General features: G+C 24.0%; 1 protein-coding gene across 1 annotated transcript in view; it reads right to left on the bottom strand.

Moving 5' to 3' along the window:
• LOC117174850 (cytochrome b561 domain-containing protein 2-like) overlaps positions 1 to 24,352 on the bottom strand; it is an 85,245-nt gene extending 60,893 nt beyond the window's left edge. Inside the window, exons 1-2 of the mRNA XM_033364239.1 lie at positions 24,249 to 24,352; positions 13,752 to 13,946 (exon numbers count right to left, since the gene is read on the bottom strand). Coding sequence (XP_033220130.1) covers positions 13,752 to 13,943 — 192 coding nt within the window. The 5' untranslated portion in view covers positions 13,944 to 13,946; positions 24,249 to 24,352. The remainder of the gene's footprint in view (positions 1 to 13,751; positions 13,947 to 24,248) is intronic.
• Between the last annotated feature and the right edge of the window lie 1,517 nt (positions 24,353 to 25,869).

Below are 25,869 nucleotides of genomic sequence, written 5' to 3' on the forward strand. Positions count from 1 at the left end.
TAATTTATTTGTAAAAACTAGAACAAAATTATTTACAAAAAAAAGTTTGTTCAGAATTATTAAAATGTAGGAACAGACCCACTTTTATTTGGTGCTTCTTATTCATTATCCCAAATTTTTAACTCTATGTGGTGCTTTGAGTAAAAATAAGTTAGGAAATAAAAAAAGTGTCGGTAATGTAGGGATCTAGTCACGTAACCCACTTATCACATGGCCTTAAATAATTTATTATTGTTTATAACTATCTTCTCTTGAATAAGTGCAATAAAGTAGTGGGTTTTTCTAAAAAGTAAGCATTGATTTTGCCTTTTTAGTTATGAACACATAAAAAATAAACATTAGAGATAATCATATTTTAGACAATTTCTTTCTTCTTTGTGAACAGTTTTTCCTGAAATAAAAAAGAAATTTAAAATATCCTTTAAATTTTCTATATAGATCATATCAAATATAAATATTTGCTGAAGTACTTACTGAAAGCATGTTTCTTTAAATTAATAAAAATTTTAATATTTATAATTTTTTCCTTATTAGAAAGTCAAAGAACAGCTGAAAATGTCAGAAAATCTAGCAAATTTCTAGCATTACCATAGGAGAAGTAAGATATAAACAATAATTAATTTTTAAATTGAAATGTTTATTAACTTGCATTAATTGTTACTTCACCAAGTGAAAAGTATACAAAAAGTTAGACTCTTTATAGAAAGCCGCTACTTTCTAGCAATTATCCAAGAGAAGAGAGTTATAAACAATAATACATTTTTTAAACAACTTATTTTGTCAAAAAGAGTAGGTAGTTATAAGCAATTATAATTTGTTAAAATGATTTATTTTGTTAAATTCAAATAATTTTTAACTTACTCCAAGTGTAAAGTAGATAAATAGTTGGAAATTGAAGAAAAAAACGCAATTTTCTAGCATTATTCAAATTGAATATTATATTAACAATAATAGAGAATTTGTTTAACAATTAATTTTGTTCAATTTCATTAATAATTTACCTTACTCTGATTGAAAATTTAAACAAAGTTAATTTTAATTAAGAACCGCGACTTTCTAACTCTATTGTAAGTTAAAATTGCTTACAATAATAATAAATTATTTACAAATTTATTTAAACATCTAATCATCAGCAGGCAGTATTTTACGTTTCAGAAAAAATTTGCTTTTTAAAAAAACGCCAAAAAATCATTATTAGCGCGAAAAATTCGCAAAACCCATTTTTTCTCTTGTGAGTTTTTTGGAACCCTATGAAACAGACTTATGGGGCTGAGCCTTAAAAACTAATATTATAATTGCATTTTGTGCCTAATTTTTATTTAACTAGTTTAAAACAACCTGTAAATCTTCAGATATTTTTAATACAATATCAACGGATTATAATTAAAAATTTTATTATTATTTTATTGATTTTTAATTTCTAATTTGAATTTTATTGTTTCTATTTGCAAATTTTTATTTGATAAAATTAATAACGATAATTTAAATTATAAAAAATTTCAATTTGTGAGATAAGAAATTTATTTTCAATTTTTTATTAATTGATAAATAGTATTCGCTTTTTAATTTTGGCTACAGAGAACGATAAGCATTTTTTAATTTTTTTTAAATCTCTTTTCTGTAGCCTAAGGCCTTTAATTATTCGCTCCTTGAGATTTTTTTATTTTCTTAGTTTATAGGAGTAGTACTGAAATGGGTTGAAGGTAGACTTAGAATTTCTGTCAGGGAAGTCTCTGTTTACTTTATACTGCGCAGAACAACATTTCCTTCTCTTCTTCCCTTGAATCGCACGATTTGTTTGCATTTAAACTGTGAGAGACTGAACTTTTGTAAATAACAACAGTGACCTAAAGTCAATATAGGTAGAAGACTGCTCTGATTAAGTTTCAAACTTTAGATTTCAATAAAAGTACAAAGTGAGATTTGAATAAAATAAATTTGTGAATGAGTTAATATCTTCTGTTCTCTCTTTTCAATTGAAATTTAACAAAAATCCTATTTGTTTAAAAATTGCCATATTTGCACTGTGTTACCTCAGAATCTATAATTCAGAAAAATTTTAAACTTGTACACTGTCTATATCAAGGATAGATCTCTTGAAAGGAAATGAAATCATTCGATCGAATAAAAACTTCTCTCCTTAAATTGTTGTTAAAAAGTTGTTATTTTTAAGAGGAAACCGTTTAGACTCTTTATTTACTAATAAGCAATCCTCCAGATCAACCAGTGTCATAATGTTGCTTCAAATTGTTGCAGAAGCTTCATCTAGCATTATTACCATAATTTGTTGTTCATCATTTCTTGCGCTATATTGTTTATACAAATTGATATAAATAACCAACATCAATTACCAGAACTGACTCTAATTTTTTTTATTAATCCTGGACACATGGTCAGACTTTTTACTCTCCTGATATTTTTTTCGTACGACGAGCCATTATTTATACAACCTTATAAACAATTTATTTTTTATAAACACACCCTCCTCTAGAAGACAGAATTTTCAAGTTATTAGCGATCAACCTTTTTTTATATCCTTAATTTTACCATAAGGAATTTAATCATCTTGGGAAGCATTTTCGATATCTAACGCTTATTGTTTACAACTATTTTTATTAACAAAAACTCGCAATAAAAAAAATTTATTTTTTCATAATTTTTTTATTAATCCATAGCACAGAATAAAACTGTTCATATTTGTGATATTTCTTCGTACGACCAGCCACTATTTATTTATGGCCTTATAAAAAATGTATTTTGTATAAACACACTCTCCCCTAAAAGCCACAATTTTCAAGTTAATAGCGATTACCTTTTTTCATTTCCTTAATTTTAACATAAAGAATGTAATTATCTTGGGTAGCACTTTCTATATATAATCCATATTTTTTATAACAATGAGGGGATATATAATATGAAAAGTGTGTTTATAAAAAATACATTGTTTATAAGGCTATAAATAAATAATGGCTCGTCGTACGAGAAAATATCAAGAAAGTGGAAAGTTTATTCATGTGTCAACGATTAATAAAAAAAATTGAAGTCCATTAATTGATGCTCATTATTTATATCAACTGTTATAAAAAATTAAGCAAAAGAAATTATGAGCAACAAATTATGTTAATAATTCTAGATAAAGCCTCAGCAACAATTTGAAGCAACATTATGACACTGGTTAAGCTGAATGTTTGTTTATTAATAAATGAAGAGTCTAAACGGTTATACCTCTTAAAAATAACAAATTTGTAACAACAATTTAAGGAGATGTTTTTATTCGATCGAATTATTTCTTTTTCTTTTTAAGAGATCTATCCTTGATATAGACAGTATATAAGTTTTAAATTTTTCTAAATTATTGATTCTGAGGCAACACTTTGCAAATATGGCAATTTTATTAAAAAATTATTTGTTTATAAAGCTGTACGTTGCAAATGTTTCATGGTACGAAAAAAGTGCATAACGCAAAAAGGTTTTATTTTTGCTCAGCCACGTTAAAAATGATTTTATAAATTTCTTTTTTCTATAAATAATGAAATTGTTTACAAAACTGTTTCAACAAAAATTGAGCCATATTTCGAAAGCCTACCCAAGATATTCGTAATCAGGGTCAAGTAATGGTCTGTCCCATAGTGGGGGAAAAAACGTTCGTGAACTTCTTATATATTTTTTTTTTATTAAATAACAAAATTTTAAAAATGACTTTTCAAGTATACCGGTTTGAAAAAAATGCTGTGATTCAATCAAAAAAAGAATCCAAAAAAAAGTGCAATAGCAGTGAAAATGTTAAAAAATTTATTGAATTTGTTATAAACAAATAAGTGAATATTGTAAATCGTAAAGATTGGAATCGTAAAGATTGGAGGTGATTCATCACTTGGTTAAACAATTATTAAATGTTATCGTTTCATAGAAAAAATTATTTTTAATTAACTGGCTATTAATTCCCTGAAAAAAACGGTATTTTATAAATATTACAATTTTGTGTAAAGAATTGTTCTTTAAAATAATGAATTGTTAACTGTAATGCAAAGAAAACTGTAATACAAAAATGAGTCTAATAGTGCATTTGTTAATTAAGGTAGTGTAAGCAATTATGTATTATTATTTGGTGGCCAAATTTATACTTAGGTTTTATTTGCAACTAATATTTGATGAATTTCAGAGAAAAAACTTTATTTATTCAATCAAAAATATCCGATATGGATATTTGTTTATAAAAATTGCTTTAAAAATAGCACGTTGTTTATTAGCTTTGATTAATTTAGCTAACAAAAACTCTTTTTGTCTATTAATTGTACAAATTTAGTGCGAATCAAGTGACAAATCGCCGCCAATCGACACAAAACCATTTTCATTCACTTATTTGTTTATAACAAATTCAATAAATTTTTTAACATTTGGATTGCTATTAGAAATATTTTTGGATAGTTTCTTTCAGTTTTATAGGTGTTTTTGATTGAATCAAAGCATTTTTTTTAAACCGTTATACTTCAAAAGTCAAATTTTTTTCATTTTTGTTATGAAGTAAACAAAAAAAACAAACATTTAAAAATCGTGCATGATAATTTAATGTGAAATTTTATTAGTTTTGAATTTAAAAAAAGGTTAGATTGGATAACAATTTTCTTCTGAAAATCAATTTGTCCACGGACATTTTTTTTGCCACACTGTGCGTCCTTAAGGTAAGTAAAAATAGGGGATGCAAGAAGAAATAAAAGTACGGAAGGAAAAGTGGGTCAATTAAGGAAATATTAACGGAAGCGGAAGTAGTACTAGCTAGAAGAAGTTAGGAGGTTGTAGGGTAGCAGGGTGAGGGAGGGGAAATGGGGGAAGGGAGAATTAGGGGAAATAAGTCGAAAAGAAGTGAGGGAAAATGTGAAGACGGCAATTAAACGAAATGAGGTGAAGAAAAATAGGGGATGCAAGATCAAATAAAACTAGGGGAGAGGAATTAGGTGAAGTTAGGGGAAATGATTGAAGGGGAAGTAAGGCTAGCGAGGGTTAGGTACGGGGTTGTAGGGCATCAAGGGAAATGAGAGGAAATGAGAAGACGTAAAATTAAAGGAAATAAGGTGAGGAGAATTTAAGTAAAATAAGGAGAGGGCAATTAGGAGAAGTAAGGAAAGGAAAAATATAGGAAGCAAGAGAAAAAGAGGGAAAATGGAAACAGGATAAGTAAGCAGAAATTACGAAAGGGAAAACGAGACTAGCTAGGGTAAGTTAAGGGGTTTAAGGGAAGATAGAAAAATAGGGGAAGCAAGATTAAATAAATGTAGGGGAAGGAAAGTAGGTGAAGTTAGGAGAAATAAGGGAAGGGGAAGAAAAACTAGCGAAGAGAAGTTACGTGGTTGTAGGGAAGCAGAACAAATGAGGGGAAATGAGGAAAGGTAAGATTAAAGAAATTAAGGGAAGGAGAAGTTAAGTAAAATAAAGAGAGGGCACTTAGGAGAAGTGAAGGAAGGATAAATATGGGAAGCAAGAGAAAATGAGGGAAAAGGGAAGCACACAAAGTAAGCGGAAACAAGGGAAGGGAAAATAAGAAGTAAGTGAGAGAAAATGAGGGGAGGATAAATTAGAGGAAATTAAGGGAGGGGTATAGGGGCAGCGAGGGGAAAAAATTGAGTTAAAACTGACCTTACTTTTCCAAACTCATATTTTGGGATTAAAAACTTAATGTTTTGCAGAATATTTGCTTTTTCGTGAAAAGTGTAACCCTTTTGATGTAAGTTTCATATTTTAAAAAAATCTCTAATTGAAAACATTTTTTTTAGTAATAATCTTCTCATGTTAAAAATGAAACTGTTTCAAAATGTATGTATTTTGTTGAGAATTTATAGTTTTTTTTTTTTATAGAAAATCAACTTTCTTTAAATAAAGATTCATATTTTCAAGATTAAAATTCAGCTGTTTTGTAAAAATGCCTTGTTATGATTGAGTTTAACTTTTTTTATATGCAATTAAAAACTCTTCAGGTTAAAGTATTATTCATCCCCTTTTGAAAATTCATCTTTATTAGTTAAAAATGGTACTGTTCGGTTAAACATTTATATATTTAGTTATGAATTAGAATTTTTTTAGTTAAAAATTAAACTTTTTGTTAAAAAACTAACTTTAGTTTTTAAAAATAACTTTTTGTTAAAAATTATTATTTTCGAGTGAAAAATTTCCCGTTTTTTAAATTGCACTTCTAATTTAATTCAACTTTTTTTTATCGAAAATTAAAATCTTTTTCGGTAGAAAAATCCATTATACTATTCCTTTCTTAAGAATTAATCTTTCTTAGTTACAAATTTATATGTTTTCTTTAAAAAAGTAACTTTTTGTGGTAAAAATCAACAATTTGGTCAAAACTTGTTTTCTTTTTTCACTGGGAAACATTTTTTATTTAAGAATCCTTTATTTTAATTCTTATTTACTTCTGGTTGAACAATCATTTGAGTTGAAAATTCATCTTTCTGATTGACAATTTAACTGTTTTGTTGAAAAATCATATTTTTGGTTGAAAATTCATTTCTTTGGATAAAAATTCAACTTTTTTGTTAAAAATTAATCTTTTTTTATTGACAATTTAACTATTTTGTTCAGAATTTTTCAATTTTAATTGAAGATTCATCACTTTAGTTTAAAAGTAATAACTTTATTTTGAAATTTGCCTATTTTGTTGAAAATTCATATTTTCGGTTGAAAAATTTTTTGTTATGCTAGAAAATTCAAATTTTTATTTGAATTTAACTTTCTTGATTCAAAATAAAAAACTCTTTCGGTAAAAATGTTAACCATTACCTTTTACTCAGTTATTATTATTTTTTTAATGGAACGTTGAACTAATTGGTTAGAAATTCATATTTTTTAGAAAAATTCTTTTTCTTCTGGGTAAAAAATTAATCCTCTTCGTAGTAAATTCATCTCTATGTTTAAAAAATCAGGTATTTTGTAAAAAATTAATCTTTTCTTCATAAAAAAATTAATCATTTTTGTTGAAAATTCATGGATCTTGTTAAAAATTCGACCTTTCTGTAGAACAGTAATAATCTTGGTTAAAAATTTATATTTTCGATTGAAAATTCGACTCTTTACTTGAAAATTGTTCTTGTCCCTTTAAATTAAATTATTTTTTTTCGGAAATATCAACTATTACATTTCTTTGATGAAAATTCATATTTTTTATTGAAAATTCATTTTTTGGGTTAAAGACTCCTTTGAGTTAAAAATTCATCTTTTAAGTTGAACATTGAACTGGTTGATTAAAAATTTATTGATTATTTTGAAACTTCATATTTTTCTATTCAAAATTAACTTTTTTGGAAAAAATTCATATTTTATAGTTTGAAATTTAACTGTTTCGTGAAAAATTCTTCGGTTTGGCTTAACATTCATCAATTTTTTTCAAACTTGTCCCTCTCTTTCGGCTTGGAAAATCTGTTTTGTTTAACAGTCTGTATTTTTTGGTGAAACTCAACTGGGTTTCAAATTAAATTAAAATCTTTTTTTAAAAAAATATGAACAATTGAATGATAAAAGTAGCACTACTTTGTTAAAAATGACTTTTTTTGTTTATAAATGTAACTGCTTTGTTAAAAATTTCTCTTTTTGGATTTGGAATTCAATTATTGTGGTAGAAAATTAATCCTCTAAATTAAAAATTCACATTTTTAAAATGTTTTAACATTTTTTTAATGTGTTGAGGAAATTTACAGCTAAGTTAATTAAAAGTCACCTTATCTGGCTAATTCAAATAAAAATAATTGATCATTTTAGCAATATAACTTCATTTTTCAGCAGAGAATATTTAATATAATTCAAATAAGAATGTATTGCAACATCTTTATTTGACATTTTTCCTATTTGGCATATTAAACGACCGTTTGATCCCTGGAATATGGATTTAGAACAAAAGAATTGCTCTCACTTTTGAAATTCATAGAATATTTTCCGTTTCCTTACGTATGACCAGTTCTTATAGAAAGCTATTTGATCTTGACAAATATCCAGAAAACTTGAAGAATTTTCAGTTCAGTAGTTCTGCATTACCCTGCTCTCTGATAAAAAGGGATTTGAAAGAGAAATGCTTTTAATCTCAGAATATTATAAGAGGATTTAATTTTAATTCTTATTCTAATGATAATTATAAAAAGTGTGTTTAAAAAAATTAAGAAAGGATTTCCAAAGATTTGAAATATTTGAGAATTTTAGGACATTTTAAAAGATTTTAAGGATTTTTTAATAGATTTTAACCAATTGAGAAGATTAAGTAATTTCGGGTATTAAACAAATTCTTAGAAATTTTCAATGTAGTTCGAATAAATTAAAAGGATTTCCAAGAATCTGAAATATTTTAGGTAATTTTAGGAGAAATTAAAGGAATATTTAATGCAATCCAAAGAAATTGCAGGGATTTCTAAAAATTTGAAATATCTTTCGTCTTTTAAAAGATTCCAAGGAATTTTCGAGGACTAAAAAATTTCAAGATATTTCGAAAGATCGCTAAGGATTTTCAATATATTCTAATAAATTAAAGGTATTTCAAGTATTTTAAGGAATTTTAAGTATTTTAAAAGATGCTAAGAAGTCTTTCATAGATTTAAAGGAATAAATTTCAAGGATTTTAGGTAATTTCGAGGATTTGAAAAAATTCTTAGGAGTTTTCAATATTTTTCAATAAATTGAAAGGATTTCAAGAATTTAAAGAAATTTCAGGTATTTTAAGAGATTCGAGAGAATTTTAAATAGAATCAAATAAATTGAAGTGTTTTCAGGGATTTTAAGGAATGTAGGGTATTTTAAAAGATTTTAAAGAATTTTTAATAAATTGAAGGAATTCCAAGGATTTTAGGTAATTTCGGGTAAATGCAAAAATTCTCATATATTTTAAACGTATTTCAAATAAAATTCAGGGATTTCGAGGATTTTAAGGAATTTCATGTATTTAAAATATTCCAAAAAGGGTGAATAGGTTCAAATGAATTGACGGTATTTCCAGGGAACAATTTACGTTATTTAAGAAGATTCTAAGGAATTTTTTAAGAATAAAAAATTTCGAGATGTTTTGAAAGATTGCAAAGGATTTTTAATATGTTTCTGTCAATTAAAGGAATTTCAAGAATTTTAAGGAATACCGGTATTATAAAATATTCTAAGAAATTTTTAATCAATTTTAAAATTCGAAGAATTCCTAACGGTTTTAGGTAATTTCTAATTTGGGCATTTAAATTTTTTTTAGGAATTTTCAATATATTTCAAATAAATTGCAGGGATTTTAAGAATTTTAAGGAATTTCATGTATTTAGAAAAATCCAAAGAGCTTTTAATGCAATTCAAATAAATTACAGGGACTTCCAATGATAAGAAATAATTTATATTATTTTAGAAGATTCTAAGGAATTTTTTAGGAATACAAAATTTCAAGATACTATTTCGAAAGATTGCAAAGGATTTGATGTATTTTTCAATTAATTAAAGAGATTTCAAGGGTTTTTGAAATATCGGGTATTTTAAGAGATCCTTAGGAATTTTCAATAAATTTCAACATATAAAGGAATTCTAATTTTTTGTGTAATTTCATGTATTAGAAAGATTCCAAAGAATTTTTGAGATATAAAATATATCAAGATATTTCGAAAGGTTGTAAAGGATTTTCAATACATATTTTAATAAATTAAAGGGATTTCAAGGATCTTAAAAAATGTTGCGTATGTTAAAAGATGCCGAAGAGTCATTAATAGATTTTAATAATTTGCAGGGATTCCAAGGAGTTTAAGTAATTTCAGGTATTTAAAAAATTCTTTCGAAATTTTTAATAAATTTCAAATAAATTGAAAGGATTTCCAAGAATCTGAAATATTTTAGGTGATTTTAGGAGAAATTCAAGGAATTTTTAATACAATCCAAATATATTTCAGGGATTTCCAAACATTTGAAATATTTTATATTATTTAAAAGATTGCAAGGAATTTCTGAGGACTAAAAAATATAAAGATATTTCAAAAGATCGCAAAGATTTTTCAATATTTTTTAATAAATTAATGGGGGCTTCCAGGATTTTAATAAATTTCGGGTATTTTAAATGTTGCTAAGGAGTCTTTAATAGATTTAAATAATTTGAATGAATTCCAACAAATTTATGTAATTTCGAGAATTTGAAGAAATTCTTAGGCATTTTCAATATATTTCAATAAATTGAAAGGCTTTTAAGATTTCCAAGAAATGTCGGGTATTTTAAGAGATTCCAAAGAATTGTTAATAGATTCAAATAAATTGAAGTGTTTTCCGGGATTTAAAGAATTTAGGGTATTTTAAAAGATTTTGAAGAATTTTTAATATATCCAAATAAATTGAAATAATTTCAAAGTATTTGACAAATTAATTTCAATAAATTGAAGGGATGCCAAGGATTGCAGGTAATGTCCGGTAAATAAAATTTTTTAAATAAATTTTCAATGTATTTGAAATAAATTGCAGGGATTTCAAGGATTTTAAGGAATTTCATGTATTTAAAAGATTCCAAAGAATTTTGAATAGATTCAAACAAATTGAAGGTATTTCCAAGTTTTTGAAATGCTTTATATTATTTTAAAAGGTTCCAATGAATTTTTAATAGAATTAAAATAAATTGCAGGGACTTCTAAGGGTAAGAAATATTTTATGTTATTTTATAAGAATCGAAGGAATTTTTTAGTAATAAAACATTTCAAGGATTTTAAGGAATATCGGGTATTTTAAAATATTCTAAGGAATTTTTTATAAATTTCAAATTTCGAAGGATTTCTAAGGATTTTATGTCATTTCTAATTTGGGGCATTAAAAAAAAATTCTTAGAAATTTCAAATAAATTGAAGCAATTTCCAAAAATGTTAAATATATCTTAAGTAATTTAAAAGATTCTAAGGAATTCTAAGGGATTTCAAGGAATTTAAGGAATATCAAGTATTTTAAATGATGCTACGGAGACTTGAATAGATTGAAATCATTTGAATGAATTCCAAGGATTTTTGGTAATTTCGAGGATTTAAAAAAATTCTTAGGAATTTTCAGTATATTTCAATAAATTGAAAGGATTTCAAGAATTTTAAGAAATGTCGGGTATTTTAGGAGATTCCAAGGAATTTTTAATAGATTTAAATAAATTGAAGTATTTTCAGGAATTTAAAACAATTCAGGGTATTTAAGAAGATACTTAGGAGTTTTAAATAGATCTCAATAATTGGAAGAAATTTCAATCATTTAAGGTAATTTCGGGCATTTAAGAAAATTATAATTAATTTTCAATAGATTTCAATAAATATAAGGGATTTTAAGGATTTTAAGGAATTTCGAGTATTTTTAAAGAGCCTTAGAAATTTTTAATAAATTTCAAATTTTAAAGGAATTCTAAGTATTTTAGGTAATTTTGGGTATTTAAAATTTTTTTCGAAATTTGTAATATATTTCAAACAAATTGAAGAGATATCAAAATATTTGAAATATCTAATGTTATTTAAAAAGATTACAAGGAATTTTCGAAGACAAAACATTAAAAGATATTTCGAAATATTGCAAAGAATTTATATTATATTTTAATAAATAGGAGGGGTTTCAAGGATCTTAAGAAATTTCGGGTATTTTAAAAGATACTGAAGATTCTTTAGGATATTTCAACAACTCGAAGAAGTTCTAAGGATTTTAAGTAACTCCGAGCATTTAAAAAAATTCTTAGAAATTTTCAATCTATTTCAATAAATTGAAGGGATTTCAAGAATTTTAAGAAATTATTGGTATTTTGATAGCTTCCAAGGAATTTTCAATAGCTTCAATTAAATTGAAGGGATTTCTAAGAATTTGAAATGTTTGACATGATTTTAAAAGATTACAAGGAATTTTTGAAAAATAAAAAATATCGAGATATTTCGAAAGATTGAAAAGAATTTTCAATATATTTCAATAAATTAGAGGGCTTTCAAGGATCTTAAGTAATTTCGGGTATTTTAAAAGATTCTAAGGAGTCTTTAATAGATTTCAATAATTTGCAAGAATTCCAAGAATTTAAAGTAATTCCGGTCATTTAAAAAAATTCTTAGAAATTTTCCATATATTTCAATAAATTGAAGGGTTTTCCAGAATTTGAAGAAATTTCTGGTATGTTAAAATTTTCCGAGGATTTTTCAATACAATACGAATAAATTGAAGAGACTTCCAAGACAAAGAAGAATTTTATTTTATTTTATAAGATTCTAAGGAATTTTTAAGGAATAAAAAATTTCGGAAGATTCCAAATAATTTTCTATATATTTCAGTGAATTAAAGGGAGTTCAAAGGATTCTAAGGAATTTCGGGAATTTTGAATAGATTTCAATAATTTGAAGTAATTCCAAGGATTTTAGGTAATTTCGGGTATTTAAAAAAATTCTCAGGCATTTTCAATATATTGTAATAAATTAAAGAGATTCCAAGGATTTTAAGTAATTTCAGTTATTTCAAATATTCCAAGGAGTTTGTAATAGATTCAAATAAATTGAAGAGATTACAAAGATTTTGAGATATTTTAAGGTACATTAATATATATTTTATTTTAAGAAATTTTGGATGCATAAAAAAATTCAAGATATGTCGGAAGATTTCAAAGAATTTTCTATATATTCAAATGGATTAAAGGGATTTCTAGCATTTGAAGAAATTTCGGATATTTCAGAAGATTCTTAGAAATTTTAATAGATTTCCATAATTTAAAAAAATTCCAAGGATTTTAGGTAATTTTGGGCATTTAAAATAATTTTTAGGAATTTTCGATATATTTAATTAAGTTTCAGGGATTTCAAGTAATTTCTAAAATTATAAAAGAGGCTAAGGAATCTTTAATAGATTTCAATATATTAAAGGAATACCAAAAATTATTAATTGAGTGTATTCAAAGAAGTACTTAGGAATTTTCAAATCATTTCAATAAATTAAAGTGATTTTAAGGGTTTTAAGGAATTTCAGGGCTTTAAAAAAATTCTTACGAATTTTTAATATTTTTCAGTAAATTGAAGGGATTTCAACGGTTTTAAGATATTTCGGGAAATTGCAAGAATTTCATGTGATATCGGTTATTAAACAGATTATAAGGAATTTTTAATAGAAGCCATTAAACTCAAAGGATTTCCAGGGATTTAAAATTTGTTTGCATTTTAGGTGCTTTTAGGAGATTTCAAGTAATTTCCAATAGATGTTAATAATTTGAAGGGATTTTAAGGATTTTCAGTAATTTCGAGTTTTAAAAATAATTCTTAGAAGTTTTAAATATATTTTAAATACATTTAAATTTAAAATATTTCAAATATTTAAAGAGATTGAAATTAATTTTTTTACTTTTCAAGATTTTAGTTTTATTAAGATTCCACGAAATTATTAATATATTTCAATAAATCGAAGGAATTTTAGCAGATTTTAAAGATTAAAGGATATTTAAAAAATCCAAATTGTCTTTAATTTCGAAGTACTAGAAAGCTTCTAGCATATTTTTAAAAATTCAAAAGAATTACCAAGTTTTTATACAGCATTTGACAATATTTCAAAGAATTTTTTATTTCGTAGGATTTTAAAGGTTTTAGGATATTTTAAACTTTTTATGGAACTTACAAGAACTTTTTTAGATTAATTAAAAACATTCCAGAGGATTTTTAATAGATTTTAATCAATTGAAGAGATTTCAGGGATTTTAAATATCTTTTGGTATTTTTAAAGATTCCAAGAAATTTAGAAAGGATGCTTCTGTTATATAATTAAAAAGTACTTACTCCGAGTGTACAGAAAACTGCATGAATATTCGTATTTTTGGACAAATCCCAGCCCAAGTAGAGAATATATGCAGTTAGAAACAATATTAATACGTGGTTTATACTATTAACCGACGCAAAAAATATTTTTCTTGGTCCCCATTCGCTTTTATTTTTGCCTTCGTCATTTCCTTCATGATGTTGGTTATCCATTTTCTAAAAATTTTAATAAAATCATCAAGGGCTGTTCAAAAAAAATTTACACTTTTAGGGAGGGGGGGGGGCAGGGTTCGTAAGTTCTCCTGTAAAAATTAGGCTAGGGTTTACAATTTTTAACAGATTAAAGCAGTTTTTAAATGAAAGTTAAAGAATTTTTTTTTCAATTTCGTTTTTTATTTTACAATAAACTTAAAATTTTTTTAAATTTGGTGATTTCGTTGATCTATCTACACTTCAATTTTCAATGGATCGGTGCGAGAATTTAAATTTGGCTGAACCAAATTTTGTTATTCAATAACAAAATAGACAATATTTTTATCGTAACTTTTCAAATGTACCTTTTTTTGTTAGATCCGCGAATTGAGTAAGGAAGAGCCTCATTTAGTGTAATTACTATCTAGCAATAGTTTTTCAGTGGGTTAGAGTGAGAAAAATATTGTTTATAATATTTAAAATAAATTAATGAACAAAAGTCATTTTTTGTTATTCGCAATGATAATTTTTTTTAAATTCACAGTTTTTATATAGAATATGAAAGAAGTGTATGCCTAATTATGTTTATTTGAAAGTATCTGCTACTTGGCAGAATTATTTAAACAGTTTTTATAAACAAATGTATAGTTTTTGTGTATCATAATGAATAAACTCCATTTTTTTGCAGAATGGACCAAAAATATCTTGCTAATGACTCTTTGCTGCCATTTTTTTAAACTAACAACAACTGTTAATTGTTTAAAAAATATTTATAAACAAATTTATATTTTGAATTATTTCCCGAATAAGGCCATTTTCTTTGCGAAATCAGCGGAAAATGTATTTCCAATGACTCTTTGCTATTTAACTTTGCCAACAGATAAAAAAAGTGAATTATTTAAACAATTTTCATAAACAAATGTACATTTCGGTCACTTTTGCAGAAACAAGCTTATTTATTTCGTGGAATAAGCTAGAAATGGCTTACCAATGACTCACTGTTCCCTTGTTTGTCCAATCAACAATAACTGTTCATTATTTAAACAATATTATTTAGAAATGCTCAGTTTGACCATTTTTCTATAAAAAGTATTTTTTTGCGGAATCAACAATAAATGTCTTGCCAATTATTCCTTCTTGTCACATTTTGCTAATTAGGAAAAATTTTTCGATTGTTTACACAATATTTATAAGTAAATTCAAAATTTGAACATTTCTTAATAATAAATTTTTTTGCGGAGTGAGCTAAAAAAACCAAGGTCATTAAATGTATTAATCGAAGGTGTGATGGGTCATTGGCAAGACATTTCTAACTTACTGCAGAAAATAATAATCCTATTCCTGCATAAGTATCGGAAATATACATTTGTTTATCAAAATTGTTTAAATAATAATTTCTTCTCATACGTTGGTAAAGTATCAGATTCTGCAAAAAATGAAGCCTATTCATTGTGACACACAAAAACTGTGTATTTGTTTATAAAAATGGTTTAAATAATCCTGCCAAGCAGAAAATATATTTTTAAATATTCATAATAATGAGGAAGTTCCTCTTATATTCCATGTAAAGACTGTGAATTTCAAAGAATTAAATCTTTGCGAATCACAAAAAATGGCTTTTGTTCATTAATTGTTTAAAAAATTATAAACAATTTTTTTCTCACTTTAACCTGCTGAATACTATGAATTATATAACTATATCGTTAAAATTTCATCTTCTTAGTATAAATTTTCATTTCGTTGGTTGAAAGTTAAACTACTTTCCTAAAAATGTATTTGTTTGATTAAAGATTCATTATTTTAGTTCATAATTCACCTTTTGGTTTGAAAATTAGACTTATTTTTTGGCAATTCCTTTTTTGTTAAAAACTCATTTCTTTTTGAAAATTTAACTATACGGTTGAATATTTATTTTTTTGGAGTGGGATGTTCAAGAGTTTTGTAGAAAATTCATCTTTTTGACTTAAAAGATCAAAAATTTAGTAGAAAATTTAACTTTTTGTGTAATTTTTTTTATTATTATTGAAAATATTTTTTTAAATTCAAATTTAATTATTACATTTTTGTTTGAAGATTGATCTTCCACAATTAAAAAAAATCAACTATTAGTTTAAAAATTGATCTAATTGGATAAAATTTAATTTTTATAAATGAAAATTAAACTTGTTATGTGTAAGTTAAAAAACTTTGTTAAAACTTCATTTTATTAGTTTATGATTGAACTGCTTTGTTAAAAATTTGTTTGTTGGTTAAAAATAAATCTTTTGTAACGGAACTATTATATTTGAAAATTATTTTTTTTATCATACATTTTTAACTGAAAAATAACTGTCCCATTTTTGTTTGAAAATTGATCGCTTTTGATAGAAAATTCATCTATTTGATAGGAAATGTATGTATTTTACTGTGAATTTGTCTTTTTTGAAAAAAAATTAATCAAATAATCTTTTTTAGTTTAAAACTTTAACAATTAGTTTAAAAAATCGTCTTTTTCCGACAAAAATTAATCGTCATGTTTGAAAATTCAACCATTTAGTTAAAAATGTATACATTTTATTAAAGATTTTATTTTTTTTATGCAAAAACAAACTTTTGTTTGTAGTTGAAAATTCAAATATTTAGTGAAAGATCTATGCACTATGTTGAAAATTCGTGTTCTGTGGTAGAAAATTAATATTCTTAATTAAAGCCTAAAACTTCAACCTTATAAATAGATATATCGACTTATAGATAGATTCATAGAAAATTTCTTTTTTAATGAATATGTCATCTTTTTTAAAATTCAAATTTTTATCGCTTAATTATAAACTACTACAATTTTTGTTGACAATTAATATTTTTGGGGTAAGAAATTTTGAACTAATTCCCTAAAAGTTCATTTTATTATCAAAGGATTTAAATATTTCTCTGTTAAACTACTTTGTTAAGCATTCGTTTAATTGGTTCAAAATTTGACTATGTTTTTAAATTTCTTTTCTTGTTTAAGTTTATTAACTTAAAATTTAACTATTGCATTTCTTTTCAAAAATCGATCATTTTTATTTAAAAATTTCACTATTTAGTTGAAAATTCGTATTTTTTGGTAGAGAATCAATCTTTTTTATTGAAATATCAACAATTTTTTTTAAAATGCGGTTTTCTATTAAAAATAATTTTTTTAACTGAAAATTCAAATACTCCATTCTTGGCTACAAATTGATCATTTTCAGTTTAAAATTTAACTATATATTTGAAAATATTTCTCCTTCGATTGAGGATTCAACTAGTTTGTTTAAAAAAATTTACCTTTTTGGCAGAATTAAACTATTTTTTGCTTAGAATTAAAAGCCTTTTGGTTAAAAACTTTATAAATACATTAACTTTTAGATTTTTCGTTCAGAACTTATCTTTTTGAGTTAAATACGACTGTTTAAGCTTCAAATTTTTTTTTTTTTGTTTGTTTAGAATTGACATTTTTTATCGGAAACTCAAATACATGGTTGAATATTTCATTTCTTTAGTGAAAAGTCTTTTTTCTATGGTTAATTATTTTAGTTAAAAATTCAACTATTTGATCTAAAATTTATTGGAAATTCGTCTTTTTGAATATAGAAAATTAATCCTATTTCCTCTTTTTTGAAAGAATTTTAAATATCAAGGAAAAACTAATTTTTTTCAACAAAAAGAAACGATCGTCCTGAGAGTACTGGTTTTTTTTATACCACAAAAATAGTAGTTTGAGCGTCAAAGTAAAAAAATCCGAATGAGTTTCGGAACGAAACATTGCCCAATAACGATTCCCTGGATTTTCAAGCTTGACATGTAGATACGCAAAGGAAAATAAACCAGATACGAAATAAAAGGAAATCGTAAAAAACAAATCAGAGTTATTCACATATTAGAAAAGTAAAAAAACCCAAGTAATTTAGAACCGAGGAAAATAATTCTAATAAAAAGAGAATAAAAGAATGATTAAATTGTAATGCAGGAATTTGAAAAGCGAAGAAGAACATTTAAGCGAGGTATGGTCTTAATTGCAGATCGTATCTGCGAATGAGCTCTAAATTAATTATTTTGCCGCGAAAATGCATTTGCAGACAATTATTGGAATTGCAAGAAAACTAACCATTTTCCTGGGAGCCTGGATAATGCTGATAATCAACAAATGCATCTATTTGAAATCAAATAATTAAGATTTTATGAGATTTCTAAAAATACTCGGTTCTTGCAAATAGATAAAGCATGTAGATAACAATTAGAAGAAATTTATTTTTTATTTTTTTCTTCATTAAGAAAATTTTGGCAAATTATTTTCAATTATTATTAAAAATAAAAAACATAATTATAATTTTTTGGATTTCGTATCAATCTTTTGTTATGAAAATTAAAATTCCATTATTATTAGACTTTATGATAAAATTACTTGAACGAATATTTACCAAAATAGATTTCACATTTTTTTTCGGACCCATACTTTCCATACAATATTTACAGAAGAAGATTGATATTCAAATTTATTTTAACGATTTTACGGAATTTTGAAAAATAAAAAAAATGTATAGATTTGCAAAGAATTCCCCCAACTTTGTAAGGATTTTAAATGATTTTATAACATCTAATGGGTATTTTTAATGATTCCAAGGGATTTCAAAAAGTTTCCTAAATTTCTAAATGTTTAGAAGGAATTTTGAAGAATTTTACGAGACTTTATAAATTTTTGAAGTATTTCGAAAATACCAAGCACTTTTGTAGGACTTCAAGTATTTCAAGGGATTCTAAACATTTAAAGAAATTATCTTAATATTTCAAGTATTTTTGACGATTAATTTTTTTTTATTTTAAGCGATGTCGAGGAATTTTTAATACATTTTAATAATTGAAAAGGATTCCAAAGGATTTTAAAGGATTGTAAATATTTTATGGTATCTTCAAATATTTCAAGATATCTTTCATTGATTTCAGCAATTTAATATGATTTCAAAGAATTTTTAATATCTTATGATGTTTCCAATGATTTCAGGAAATTTCCAAGAGCTTTTCAAAATTTCAAATAGATTTCAAATAATTTAAAATAATTTCAATGCTTTCAGTGCATTTTAAGGGATTCCAAGGACTTTTCTATTGATTTCAGTAATTTAATGGGATTTTAAAGAATTGGAAATATTTTAGGATCTTTTAAAAGGCTTAAAACTTTTTCAAGAGATGCTTAAAACTTCCAAGACATTTAAAAAAATGTTGAAGAATTTTAAATGTTTTAGGGGTATTCAAAAAGATTTTAAGGAATTTTTAAGATTTCGATAAATTGAAAGGATTTCCAAGGATATGAGATATTTTAGGACATTTTGAAAGATTCCAAGGCATTTTCAATAGATTTCAATAAATTAAAAAGGTTTTAAGGATTTAATAGAATTTAAAATATTTTAGAAGATTCAAAAGAATTTTTTATAGGTTTGAATAAACTAGAGCGATTTCAAAAGATTCGAAAGATAAGGTATTTTAAAAGATTTCAATAAATTGAAGGGATTTCCAAGGATTCGAAATTTTTTGTATTTCAGGATTTTTTTAAATATTCCAAGAAATTTTCAATACATTTTAATAAATTAAAGGACTTCAAGAATTTTAAGAAATGTAGAGTATTTAAAAAAATTCCAAAGAATTTGTAATAGGTTTAAATAAACTTAAACGATTTCAAAATATTTGTAATATTTTACAGTATTTCAAAAGCTTCCAAAGAATTTTCAATAGATTTCAATAAATTAAAGAAATTTCAAATATTTTGAAGAACCTAGAGTATTTTAAAAGATTCCAAAGAACTTTTAATAGGTCTAAATAAGCAAGAACGATTTCCAAATATTTCAAATATTTTACAGCATTTTAAAAGATTCCAAGGAATTTTCAATATATTTCAATAAATTAGAGATTAATAAATAATACATTTGTAAAGATTTTAATAATTTGGAGGGGTTTAAAGTATTTTAAGGAACTTCGGAAATGTTAAAAAAATTATTAGGAATTTTCAATATATTTCAATAAATTTTTGGGATGTCAAGAATATTAAAGAATTTCGGTAATTTGAAAAGATTCTAAGAAATTTCTAAAATATTAAAATAAATTCAAGGGATTTCCAAGGACTTCAAATATTTCAAAGAATGTAGAGTATTTTAAAAGAACCCAAAGAATTTTTCATAGGTCTAAATAAACTAGAACGATTTCAAAATATTTGTAATATTTTACAGTATTTCAAAAGCTTCCAAATAATTTTCAATAGATTTCAATAAATTAAAGAAATTTCAAATATTTTGAAGAACCTAGAGTATTTTAAAAGATTCCAAAGAACTTTTAATAGGTCTAAATAAGCAAGAACGATTTCCAAATATTTCAAATATTTTACAGCATTTTAAAAGATTCCAAGGAATTTTCAATATATTTCAATAAATTAAAGACATTTCAAGTATTTGAACAAATGTAGGATATTTTCAAATATTGAAAAGTTATTTTAATAGGATTAAATAAATTTAAGCCATTTGAAAATATTTTACAGTATTTTAGAATATTTCAAACAATTGAAGGAATTTTCAAGGATTTGATATATTTTACAGTATTTTAAAAGATTCCAAGAAATTATCAATAGTTTTTAATAAATTAGAGTGATTTCAAATGATTTTACAGTATTTTAAACGATTTCTATAAATTGAATGAATTTCCAAGGATTTGAAATACTTAAGGACATTTTTAAAGATTCAAAGGAATTTTCAATATATTTCAATAAAATAAAGGAATTTGAAGGATTTTGACAAATTTAGAGCATTTTGGAATATTACGCAGAATTTTTAATAGATTTAAAGGAATTAGAATGAGTTCAACAGATTTAAAATATTTTAAGGTATTTTAAAAGTATCTAATAAATTGAAGGGATTTCAAGGATTTTAAGGAATTTCGGGAATGTAAACAAGATACTTAGGAATTTTCAATATGTTTCAATAAATTGATGGGATTTCAAGAATATTAAGGAATTTCGGCCATTTAAAAAGATTCCAAGAAAGTTATACATTTAAAGGATTTCCAAGGATTTGAGATATTTTAGGACAGTTTGAAAGATTCCAAGGAATTTTCAATAGATTTCAATAAATTAAAGAGATTTCAAATATTTTAAAAATTATATATTATTTTAAGAGATTTCAAAGAATTTCTAATATGTTTAAATAAACTAGAAGTATTTTAAAAGATTTAAAATATTTTAAAGTATTTTCAAAGGTTCTAAGAAATTTTCAATATATTTCAATAAGTCAAATAGATTACAAGGATTTTCAAGAATTTAAGATATTTTAAAAGATACTAAGGAATTTCCAACATATTTCAATGAATTGAACAGGTTTCAAGGATTTACACAAATTTCTGCACTTTGAAAGATTCCGAAGAATTTTTAATATGTCTAAATAAATTTGAGCAATTTTATAAGATTTAAAAGATTTTACATTTTTTAAAAAGATTTAAGGAATTTTCAATGATTTAAAATATTTTACACTAATTGAAAAGATTCCAAGGAATTTTTAATATATTAAAATAAATTAAAGATATTTCAAGGATTTAAAAGAATGTAGGATATTTTCAAAGATGGCTAAGAATTTTTAATAGATTTAAAAGATTTTACAGTATATTTTAAGATTCCAAGGAATTATCAATAGTTTGCAATAAATTAGAGCGATTTCGAAAGATTTAACAGTATTTTAAACGATTTCAATAAATTGAATGGATTTCCAAGGATTTGAAATATTTAAGGACATTTTAAAAGATTCAAAGGAATTTTCAATATATTTCAATAAATGAAAGGAATTTTAAGGATTTTAAAGAATATAGGGTATTTTTAAATATTCCTAAGAGTTTTTAATAGATTAAAATAAATTAGAGCGATTTCAAAAGATTCGAAAGATTTTAAGGTATTTAAAAAGATTTCAATCAATTGATGGAATTCCAAGGATTTGAAATATTTGACAATATTTAGAAATATTCCAAGGAATTTTCAGTAGATTTCAAAAAATTAGAGAAATTTCAAGGATTTCAAAGAATTCAGAGCATTGTAAATTAATTACAAAGAATTTTTAATAGATTGAAAGATATTCGAGCGATTCCAAAAGATTTAAAAGATTTTAAGGTATTTTAAAAGATTCCTATAAATTCACGGGATTTCAAAGATTCTAAGGAATTTCGAGAATGTAAAAATATTCTTCGGAATTTTCAATATATTTCAATAAATTGATGAGATTTTAAGAATATAAAGGAATTACGCGCATTTACTAAGATTCTAAAAAATTTCTAATATATTTAAATACATTTAACGGATTTCCAAGGCATTGAGATGTCTTAGGACATTTTCAATGATTCCAAAGAATTTTCAATAGATTTCAATAAATTAAAGAGGTTTTAAGGATTTCAGAGAATTTAGGGTATTTTGAAAGATTCCAATGAATTTTGAATAGACATTCACTAAATTAAAAGAATTTCAAGGATTTAAAAAAAATTACGGTATTTTCAAAGATTGCAAAAAAATATTTTAATAGATTTTAATGAATAAGGGCGTTTTTAAAAGATATGAAATATTCTACACTATTTAAAAAAATTCTAAGGAATTTTCAATAGATTTCAATAAATTGAATGGATTTCAAGGATTTAAAAAAATTTATGATATATCAAAAGATCCAACAAAAGAAATTATATATATTTAAATAAATTAGAGGGATTCCCAAGGATTAAAAATATTGTTTACTATTTTGAAATATTTCAATAATGTGAAAAGATTTCCAAGAATTTGGAATATTTAGGACATTTCAAAATATTTCTAGAAATTTCCAATATATTGCAATTAATTAAGGAATTTTTAAGGATGTCAAAGAACTTAGGGTATTTTGAAAATTTTCAATAAATTAAATTAATTTCCAAGGGTTTGCAATCGTTTATGACATTTTAAAGGACTCCAAGGAGTTTTCAATATTCGTCAATTAAATAAAGAGATTTTAAGGATTTGACAGAAGTTAGATTATTTTTAAAAATTCCAAAGAAATTTTTACTAGATTTAAATAAATTCAAGTGTTTTCACAATACATTTGAAATATTTTACAGTATTTTAAAAGATTTCAAGAAAGTGTTAATAGATTTCAATAAATCGAAGAAATTTAAGGGTTATTTCAGGGTGTACAAAAAATTCGAAGTAGTCTTTCTTTTTAAAGTATTCAAAAGGTTACAGGGTTATTAACTAATTATTTAATTTTACTTTTTTATAATTTAGAGTATTTGTAAAAATTGTAGTTAATTGTAAAGAGTTCTTTGAGGGAATTTAAAAAGATGGCACTTAATTTTCAATTAAAATTTTTTTCAACATTTAATGAAATTTTTAATATTCTAAAGTATTTCCAATAGATTGTAATAAATTAAGAGGATTTCAAATAGTTTAGGATATTTTAAAAGATTGCAAGGGATTTTTCAAGGACTTTGATTTATTATAATTCCTAGAAATTTTTTTTATTTTGAGGGATTTAAAAACTCTCAAGATATTTTATTAAATTTTACAGACGTTATTCAAATAAATTAACTTTAATTAAAAATTAAAAAAAAATTTAATTAAAAATTTAATTAATGAGTTATATATTTTTATGTTTATTAATTGATATTACATATTTAGAAAACGTTTTCATAGTGTACAATAATATAATAAAAGTAAAAAATATTACTTTAAAGTCATTGAAAACTATTTTTCAATTAAAAATAAGGGAAATATCGGATTTTTTCAACTGGCCTCCGTTGCAATTTTTTAAATTTATTTATCTTTCAAATAATGTTTTTTGTCTCAATTAAGATATGAATCAAGTGCTTTATATAAGAATAGTACATGTTTTTATTAATATTTATTCCGTAAAGTCATAAAATTAATGAAAAACTATTTTGTTGCTGGATGAAATTAAAACTTTAGGATATTTTAAAAAATGACAAAAACACTGGAACTAAAATTGAAAAAAGTTTTATGTTGCAATATTGCAATTAATTTTTAAACAGTAGGATTATTTAGCAATCAGATGAGCCTTATTTTAAAAGTTATTGCACCATAAATTTGCAAAAATTTATTCAGAGAACCGTTCCGGATGGCATTTGTTTATATTTAATCGGATTTATTTTGATTCGGAATAAACTGAAAATAATTGTTGAGTAAAATACAATTTATAAAACCCTCTAAGTATTAGTTATTAATATTATTATTATTTGACGTAAGATTATTATTAACAATACTTTTGATTACTTGGTTCTATTTTTCATTTATATCACAACTTTTTTTTATTTAAAAATGGAATTACTCACTCGTAAAATATTCCTTCAGGGAAATTTAAAAACTACCAATGATGTTTTTCTTGTTAATTGCGACGCAAGAAAGTGTTCGAAAGTTGATTTCTTGTAAAAGAATGATAAAAATTCGCTTCAGTGTCATTGTATTTCAGATAATCGCGATAGTGACTAACTCGAAATATCAATTTATATCATGCCTTTTAATCTACACGTACTGATAATTTTTGCTTTTTATATTCCAAGACTTTGAAAGTGATTATTTATTTTGATTTTTTTATTATTTATTCATTGGAATTTTATTTTTATTTTGTGTGAAAATCGACCCTAGATTTATTCGAATCCACACCAAAAAAAGGCGGTTTAAAAAATATTACATTTCGACTTTGGATTTTTAGTTATAAACTAATAATAAATAAACTCTTAAAATAATAATATTAATAAAATCTGGTTTTTTTTTGTGAATATATTTTTCTGAAATAATACAGATATTTGACATATTCTTAAAATTTTCTATATGGATCATATTAAATGTAAACTTTTCTTGAATTAGTAACAATAACAGCCTTTTTTGAAAATTATTATTAATATTTATTATTTATTTCTAACTGAAAAGTAAAAGATATGCTAAAAATTTCAGAAGAATCCGCAGCTTTCTAGCACTACTATATTTATAAACAATAATACATTTTGCTAACATTTATATTTGTTAACCTGCATTGATTATTATCTTACTAAGTTAAAAGTAGATAAAACTTTAAAAATTACAGAAAAACAACAACTGTCTATCATTACTATAGAAGAAGAAAGTTATAACAAATAAAAATTTGTTTAAACATTTAGGTTTGTTAAATTTTATTGATCATTACCTAACTCTAAGTGAAAAATTGACAAAAAGTGGAAAAGTTCAGAAAAAATCGCAGCTCTCTAGAATTTATCAAAGAAAGTATTATTAAACATAATAATTAATTGTTTAAACAATTATTTCAGTTGAAATGTATTAATTATTATCTCGCTCGAAGAAAAAGTGGACAAAAAGTTTAATATTGTAGAAATAACAACTTTCTAGCTCTATACAAAAAGAATATTATCAAAAATAATTTAAAAATTGTTTAAACAATTAGGGTTGTTAAATTTAATTGATTATTACTTCACTATAAATGATAAATGAGCAAAAAGTTGAATGTTTTGGAAAAAATGTAACTTTTTAGCATTTCTTAAAGAAAGTATTATTGAAGTAATAAAAAATTGTTTAAACAATTATTTTTGTTCACTTTGATGACTTTAATTTAAAGGAAAAATGGACAGAAAGTGAGAAATTCGAGAAAAAACTCCAGCTGACTAGCATTATTATAAGAGAATCTTGTTATAAATAATAATAATTAGTTCAAAGAATTATTTTTGTTAAATTCAATCGACAGTTGCCTCAATACAACTGCAATGTTGAATAAAAATTGGAAAATTCGGGAAAAAAACCGCATCCATTTAGCTTTACTATTGAAAAAGATACTATTAAACAATAATAATTTCCTTAAAAAATTATTTTTGTTAAATTCCATTGAACATTACCTTGATCCAAATAAAAAGATGACAAAAAGTAGGTAATTTCAGAAAAATCCAAAACTATCTATCATCAATA

The sequence above is a fragment of the Belonocnema kinseyi genome, chromosome 6 (genome assembly GCF_010883055.1).
Source record: "Belonocnema kinseyi isolate 2016_QV_RU_SX_M_011 chromosome 6, B_treatae_v1, whole genome shotgun sequence".
Lineage (NCBI taxonomy): Eukaryota > Metazoa > Arthropoda > Insecta > Hymenoptera > Cynipidae > Belonocnema > Belonocnema kinseyi.